General features: G+C 41.8%; 1 protein-coding gene across 1 annotated transcript; it reads left to right on the top strand.

The window, feature by feature from the left end:
* The first annotated feature begins 945 nt into the window (after positions 1–945).
* Positions 946–4,054, top strand: LOC121988829 (receptor-like protein kinase HSL1). Its single transcript, XM_042542512.1, has 2 exons — positions 946–3,401; positions 3,490–4,054. The coding sequence occupies exons 1-2, from the start codon at positions 1,031–1,033 to the stop codon at positions 3,924–3,926; spliced, it is 2,808 nt and encodes a 935-aa protein (XP_042398446.1). The 5' UTR covers positions 946–1,030; the 3' UTR covers positions 3,927–4,054.
* The last annotated feature ends 4,532 nt before the right edge of the window (positions 4,055–8,586 follow it).

Here is an 8,586-nt window from a genome sequence, read left to right as displayed (position 1 = left end):
TTATCGACGACAATGGCTGGCGGCAACGACTGGCGGTTGCAGGCGGCAGCCTGCGACGACGACTCATGGTTGCAGGTGGTTGCCGCGGCGGAGGCCTGCGACAGCGACCACTGGTTGCTGGTGGATGTCGCAAGCTCCGGTAGAGGTCGCAGGATATTTTTATCATTTTATAATAATACGAATCGCATTCCTTATAAAAAATAATATACACCAAATAAAAGAATATAATCATCCTTGTAATCAAAGATTACATACATTACATTACCAAATATTGTAATATAATCAAGATTACATTACATTATATTATAAATTTAATTATATTACAAACTAGATTACATTACACCCAACCAAACGTAACCTAAGTGCTTCTTCACTGCGCAATCCTCTATTTAAAAAAAATATAATCATAATTAGCCTTATTGGCTATCCCTGGATGGCCCGACCCTACGAAAATTTCCTACTGGCCACTAGTGTAAATCGGAAAGCACACGCGGCGGTCAGCCAGAAGTCCAGCATCTTTTGATTACGCGCTCATTTAAAAAAAAAAATCTTACAAATATACTATAGCCAGGTGCTTAAGTAGCAACCGAAATTTCCTACCGCGACACCGTAGTACCGGGACAGGAATCCTCTACTTATGTGACAAAAGGCGATTCGCTCGTCCCCAGCGTCCCCGCCAACTCGTCCCCGCCAACCTCTACTTAAGAAGCATATGAGATGGCCATTCATCTCCATCAAACGAGCACCAGCAAAGAAATTTCTAATGGGTGGCAAAGAAACAAATTCCACTATTCATATCTCCACTTTGATCCTAAACAAAATCCTTATCTGGCTTCACCTTCTCTTGATCTCCAACGTCACCTACGTCGCCCATGCCGCTCACCAGGAGCAGCGCATCCTCCTCCGCCTGAGAGCTCACTGGCGCAGCACCTCTGCTCTCAGCTCATGGAGCACCTCCGCTCCCCACTGCCAATGGCCAGGAGTCCAGTGCGACAATGGTGGCTTCGTCAACGCCATAACCTTCCCCAACATGAACATCACCCAGTCAGTCCCAGCCTTCATCTGCGACCTCAACAATCTCTCCCACCTCGACCTCACCAACAACGACATCGCCACCGGCTTCCCTACCGGCCTTTACAACTGCTCCAGCCTCCAGTACCTTGACCTCTCCGAAAACTACTTTGTCGGAGAGATTCCAGGCGATATCGACAAGTTGTCTTCTCGCCTCAGGCACCTCGACCTCTCGGGTAACAACTTCACCGGCGACGTCCCACCGTCAATTGGCCGGATTAAGTCACTGCAGTTCCTGCACCTCGACAACAACCAATTGAATGGCTCGTTTCCGGCCGAGCTTGGCCAACTCTCGATGCTCCAAAATCTCACTCTCGCATACAATCAATTTGCAAGCCAACGGATTCCCGATGAGTTCGGGAATATGAGGAGCCTCAAGTACCTCTGGATGTCGGAGACTCAAGTCACAGGTGAGATACCGGAGAGTTTCCAGAATCTAAAAGAGCTAGAACATCTCGACCTGGCCATGAATTTGCTTAATGGCTCAATTCCTGAATCCATATGGTCGCTGGAGAAGCTCAAAAGAATCTACTTGTATGCCAACAAGCTATCCGGAGAAATCAGCAGCGAGATCAGGGCGACAGGCTTGGAGGAGATCGATGTGTCCATCAACAGTCTCAACGGGTCGATACCGGTGGGATTCGGCAACCTCTTCAATCTCACCAAGTTGTTCATGTACTATAATGAACTATCCGGCGAGATTCCCAACGACATCGCCTTTCTTCCCAAGCTATATGACATTAGGCTCTTCGGTAACCGGTTCAGTGGAGTTTTGCCAACAGAGCTCGGGAACCACTCCAAGCTGACGAATTTTGAGGTATCAGACAACAGGATTTCCGGCAGCTTGCCTGAAGGCCTGTGCGCAAAAGGAGCTCTGAATTCGGTGGTGATCTTCAACAACAACTTCTCCGGCGAACTGACAGCGTTTCTCGCCGATGAGTGCCACACCTTGACTAACATTCAACTCTATAACAATAGCTTCTCCGGCGAGTTTCCCCTCAAAATATGGTCGACTGCAGTAAATTTGACGACGGTGTTGATCCATCACAACCTCTTGTATGGCACTTTGCCAGACACACTGCCAAGGAACCTAAGGCGCTTGGAAATCGAAGACAACCTCTTCTCTGGAAAAATCCCGTCTTCAACTCCAAAACTGCAAGTTCTCAAAGTGAGTAACAATAAGTTCTCAGGTGAAATTCCGGCAGTACTCACCGGAATGTCAAGGCTCCTGAATCTATTGCTTGATGGAAATCAAATCTCCGGTTCAATTCCAGAGGGAATATCCGCTTTGAAGTCACTTACAGAGCTCAACCTCAAGAACAACCACCTCTCGGGAAACATCCCACCGGAAGTTGGACTATTGCCAGAGCTCAAAATAATAGACCTCTCATGGAACATGCTATCAGGGCCAATTCCACCGGAGATGGGCAACCTTAAACTCAACTCCCTTAACCTGTCTCACAACCAACTATCCGGCGAGATACCCCTCCAGTTGCAGAACCAAGCTTACGAGCAAAGCTTTTCAGGAAATCCTGATCTCTGCTCCTCCAAGTCCATAGTGAATATCAAACTTTGTGCACACCGGACGGCCAGTATCGATAATAAGTCTTCACAGAGACTGATCAGAATATTCCTAGTGCTCGGTGGATTCATGCTCCTAATGGTCACTGTGATTGGGATATTGATGTGCCGCTGGCAGCCTGACGTCATCCATGAGCTGCTGTGGAAGCTCACTTCTTTTCAGAAAGTGGACTTCACTGAAGCCAACATAATAGGTAAGTTGACAGTGGATAACCTCATCGGCAAGGGAGGGTCCGGCGAGGTGTACAGAATCGACATCAGCAATCACACCAGCATGACAGTGGCCGTGAAGAAAATTTGGAATACCAGAAAGACAGACTGGACGATGGAGAAGGCCTTCGAGGCTGAAGTCAAGATCTTGGGTGAAATCCGGCATGCAAACATTGTGAAGTTACTCTGTTGCATCTCGAATGCAGACTCCCAGCTCCTTGTCTATGAGTACATGGAGAATGGAAGCCTGGATCAGTGGCTACACCGACGGCGAGCGAGACCAGACTCTGAGCACAAAGAGCCACTTAATTGGCCCAAGAGGTTGGGGATTGCCATTGATGCAGCAAAAGGGTTGTGCTACATGCACCATCATTGCCCGGCGCCGGTCATTCATCGTGATGTGAAGTCGAGTAATATACTTCTGGATTCAGAGTGTAGAGCTAAGATTGCTGACTTTGGCCTGGCTCGCATGCTGCTCAAGGCTGGTGAGCCCGAATCAGCATCGGCCATGGGAGGCACTTTTGGCTACATGGCTCCAGGTAACTCCTCGAACTAACCACTAGACCTGTTTTCAATATGTGCCATATGAAGTTTGTTGTTCATAGATCAAATTCTGCTCAATTACAGAGTGTGGGTATTCATGGAAGATCACAAACAAGGTGGACATTTATAGCTTTGGGGTAGTCCTCTTGGAGCTGACAACAGGAAGGGAAGCACTAGATGGTGATGAACACGAGAACTTAGCAGGGTGGGTTGCTCGCCATCAAAGGGAGAATGGCAATGTAATGGAGCTGATAGACAAGGACTTGAATGTAGATGTTGACTACTTGGATGACATAGTTACGGTGCTAAGTCTAGGCATAGAATGCACAAGCAGGAATCCTGCCTCCAGGCCTTCCATGAAGGATGTATTGCACAACCTGATGGAATGTGACCGAAGGGATCTTGATCAAAGGAAATTCGACATCAGTACGGTTCTTCAGACGAAGAGATGGAGCCTGCAGAGAAGTTCCTCAGCTGCAGATGAAGAATATGGCCACAGTCATCTGATGGATGTAGTTTAGACAAAATCTGAATCCCTTTGTACAGTAGCTAATTTGAGCACCATTTTCCTGCATGAATCCTCAATGGTGTGGAAAGATTGAGAATGCTTTTTTTGTTGAGGATCGCACGGTACTGTATAACTTTCGAGCAACCAGTCACCTAGAAGCTGTTTCATGCAACAAGCTACTTTGCAGCCTTCATCTTAAGAATTTTGAACTGACATTTGTTGGAATGTATACTTAAAAGTTTAGCTTTTGTACATATTTATTTTGAAATAAAGAATCATATTGGTCAAATATTTATATTTATTTGTTAAATGTAATTGCTCAATTAATTTATATAGTAGATAACATGGAGTGTGGAGTCACACTTAGAAGATCATGTTGTCGGTTCTCTATAAATTATAAACAGTTGCTCACGACTAAGATGGAAAGGAATAAACCATCAGAATAGACGTAATATAATTAAGTATTAGTTTATCTTGACTAATAAATTACACTGATACACTTTAAGTGTATTGAGTACAATCATTTAGGTAAGTTCTTTTTGTACTGACTTAGTAAAAGAACTAAACCTTAGTTATTGTGGAAGTGTGTGCTCTTAATCCTAATATAATAACAAGCATGTATATTTAATATTTATTTCTTTGACTTATCAAAGGGTGAGATTTAGCTCGATAAATCAATATGCCCGATAAGTTGGGAAATGATATTACTTACAGTATGTGTTGTTGATTATAAAAGGAATCTGTGTCCTAGTTATCTAGGTTGAGAATGTCCCCAAGAGGAGCTCATAAGGATTGTCATGTTAAACCCTGCAGGTGGACCTAATCCAACATGACAATAAAGTTGAGTGGTACTACTCTTGGAGCTAGATATTAATTAAATGGGTTGTCAGTAACTCACTTAATTAGTGGACATTCGTAATCTTAAACACAGGGAGACTAACACAGTCATAATAAGAAGGAGCCCATAATGTAATTTGAGATTGATGCGTTAGTGCGGTAATAACTCTCTAGTGGAATGAGTTATTATCGATGAACTTGAGTTGTGTGTTCGGGGTGAGCACGAGATACTCAAGCTCATTGGAAGGTCAAAATCAATTTCTCCTCTAGGTCCCTGTTGTAGCCTCAATAAAGCCTCAAGTCTATCCAAAGAAAAGTCTATCTTGGTGTCCAAGAAGGGGCCGGTTCATTGCTTGGTGACCGAGCAACTGCCGGCCACATATTCTCTAGAAGTGGTCGGCCCTTGCCTTGGGCAAGGGGGCTGGCCGCAATATTTAAATTAGGAAGGTTGTTTTTGAATTTTTAAATTTCCTCATATATTTACAATTTGTAAAAAGAGATATTTTAAAAATTTATAAAATTTTCGTAATTTAAATTAGGCCACGAGGTTTTAAAAGAGAATTGTAAAATTTATAAAACTTTCTTTAAAAAAAAAAGAAATATTATTAGAGATGTTTTAAATTTTAAAATTTGGTTTTAAATTTTAAAACTTTCCTTTTAATATCCATATTAGAAAAAAAAAAGTTTGTAAAATTTTATTAGAAGTTTTCTTCTTTTAAAATTTTATAAAAAAATTTTCTTTCTTTCCCTTTTAATAAGTGGTCGGCCACCTTGCTTGGTGCCCAAGCAAGGGGCCGGTCAAATAATTAAACATCAACAAATAGTTGTTTAATTAATAAATCAATCTAGGATTGATTAATTAAAAGGAAAGAAAAAGAAAAAAAGGAAATAGGAATGAGTCTAATTTTTTATAAAACTCTTTCCATAATTTTCCGTTGGGAAACTAATATAAAAAGGGGGGAAGGGGAGGCCTTGAATAACATAACAATTGATATTGTGTTGTTGGAGATCATCAAGTGGCCGGCCCCTCTCCCTCTCTTCCCTTTGCTCTCTTTTGCTCCTTTGTGGTGGTGGTGGCCGAATTCTAGAGAAAGAGGAGAAGCTTTCCGGGTGGTGTTCATCTTAGAGGATCGTCGCCCACATGACGTCCAAGAGGAGGCGAGGGATACGGCAGAAGATCTCGAGGTTTTTAGCATACAAGGAAGAGGTATAACTAGTATTTAATTTCCGCATCATACTAGTTAATTTTTCTTTGTATAAATACCAAATATAAGAGACATTCGATTCTCGTTTTTCGAATTTAATTTCGATGTTGTGTGTCGGTGCAGCGGAGACCGGCAAGAGGGGGTGAATTGCTGTAAACAAAAGTAAACTATACCCTCCTCGGATTTCAACTCAGAATTTAAATCAGCAATAAAATAACAACTAAATTAAGGAGACAGAAAAAGAAACAGAAACAGAATTTAACCTGGTTACAACCAAGGAGGTTGTTAATCCAGGGCGATGAAAAACTCTACTAGTAGAATCTCCTTTACTGTAGGCGGAAAGGCCTTTTTACACTTAGAACGCTCACTTAGTTGCTAGGAATTGATTACAAGTTGGATGCTTGAGTTGTTGTTGAATTCCTAGCTCCAGGGGCCTTTTTATAGCTCCTGGAATGTCTATCCCGAGGGTCCAAGGCGCCTCCAACAAGGTTCAAGGCGCCTCCAGCTCGGTCAATGGATAAAACTTTATCCGCACGCAAACGGTCAAAGCTGACCTGTTGAGGGCGCCTTCAACAGGGTTGAAGGCGCCTTCAAGGGCGCCTTCAACAGGGTTGAAGGCGCCTTCCAGGGCGCCTCCAATCCTGCTGGAGGCGCCTCCAAGATGGCAGCACAGATTCCAGCTTGGTTTTTCCAGCTTCTGACGCTCCGTTCTTTTGGGTGATTGCGGCCAACCGGAATAGGGCTCACCCGAACCCAATTCTAGGCCTTCTCCTCGAGCAGCCTTCCATCCGGCTTAACGTCCCTCGAACGCCGCGCACGCTCTTCACGCCCACCGGAGTACTCTTCCTCAGCTCTCTCGTCCTTCGGACGCACCGAGCCCGTCGACTCCCTTCCCGTGCCGTCCTTCTCGCTAGCTGCGTCTTCCGCTCGACTTCCTGTGTTCCTAAGCTCCTGCACACTCAGACACAAGGATCAAACACAACAGGACCTAAACCAACTTGGTTGATCACATCAAAACTACCACGGGGTCTAACAATCTCCCCCTTTTTGATGTGCATCAACCCAAGTTCAAGTTAGGGTCAAAATAGACATAAACAGTAATTTTAAAGAAAAAATTACTAAACTAACAAGTTAAGAATAATTTTTACAATTAGTAAAATTATAACACTTTTTATAAAAATAATAACAGAAATTTTAAATTTTTCTAACTCCCCCTAAACTTGTACTTTTCTCTCCCCCTTTGATCACAGCAAAAATGGGGCTTAAGAATTTTCAAGTAAGATTGAAGTTTTTGAAAATTTTCCAAGTTAAAAATGAATTTTTGAAAAAATATTGCTAAGTTAAAATGAATTTTCTAAGTAAAAAAAATCCTAAGTAAATGTTCAAGGGTTCCCAAAAAAAAATTTCTAAGTCAAGTGAAATTTTCCAGAAGAAAATTTCTAACCCAAAAAAAAATTAAGTTAGAATATTTTTTTTAAAAAAAAAAATTTCTAAGGAATTTTTGTTTATTTTAACGAATATTTGATAAACTTTCAAAGCATTATTTAATTCTTATTTAATGCTTTTTCATAAAGTTAATTAAATATTTTCTTTCAATATTTTAGCTTCCAGGTCGTGGCGAGGCACTAGGCCTTCTTGGTTATTGGAGCAGCAACCACTTCCTTAGACAAAGCTTCCATAAAGAATTTCAATGTTTAATTTTCTCACTGTAAGCTTTTAATTTTTGAAAAAATTAATTAAGCACAGATTTTGGAACCCAATAGAGGTTCCTTCCTACAGGATTATTCAAAAATCTAGGAGGTACATAGTTTCTTGGTATTTTCCTAAGTTGACCTTGATGCTTCCTTATATACCAATTTAATTTACCATAAATTTTTATTTTTGACTTTGGAAATTTCTTTAAGCATGCATCATTTTTCAATTTTTCAATTTCTAATTTTAAATTTTCATTTTTTGATTTCAATTTTTCATTTCCTTTTTCTAATTTATCTAATTCTCTAGAAAGCGATTTAATAAATCGAAATGACTGAGATGGGGTTAGATTGCGTACCTTACTTACCTGATCTGGTGATGCTCCCCCTTCACTGCTACTTTCTTTTTCTAATGTTCCTCCCCCTTCATCGATGCTCATCTCTGAGCTTGAGTCTTCTTCCGGTTGATGGTTCGCCAATAGCGCTAACCCCAAGAATTCTTCGATGTCCGACTCAGAGGTTGACGAATCTGACCAAGTAGCCTTCAGATTCTTGTGCTTGGAGGGTTCTGGTTTCCCGTATTTTGGCTTTTCCTTTTCTTTCTCCTTTCTTTTCAATTTTAGGCAGTCCTCCTTGATGTGCCCTTCTTTGTTGCAGTTGTAGCAACGAACCGTCCTCTTCTTTCGATGATGCATTTGCGATTTAAATTTATTAGTACTGAAAAACTTAATGAAGCGTCTTACCAGTAGTGCCACTTCGGATTCGTCGATTGAGGCTTCGGAGTCAGAACCATTTACTTTTGCCTTTAGAGCTATGTTCTGACTGGTCTTCTCTGCTCCGTTGGATTCTGAAACTCGAGATTCGTGAAGTTCAAAAGTCGAAAATAATTATTCTAACGTACTTACCTCGAGGTCCTTAGAGATGTAGTACGCATCTACTA

Source organism: Zingiber officinale, chromosome 6B (assembly GCF_018446385.1).
Source record: "Zingiber officinale cultivar Zhangliang chromosome 6B, Zo_v1.1, whole genome shotgun sequence".
Classification (NCBI taxonomy): domain Eukaryota; kingdom Viridiplantae; phylum Streptophyta; class Magnoliopsida; order Zingiberales; family Zingiberaceae; genus Zingiber; species Zingiber officinale.
The sequence above is the reverse complement of the archived record's forward strand: the minus strand, read 5'-3'. Positions and strand labels throughout refer to the sequence as shown.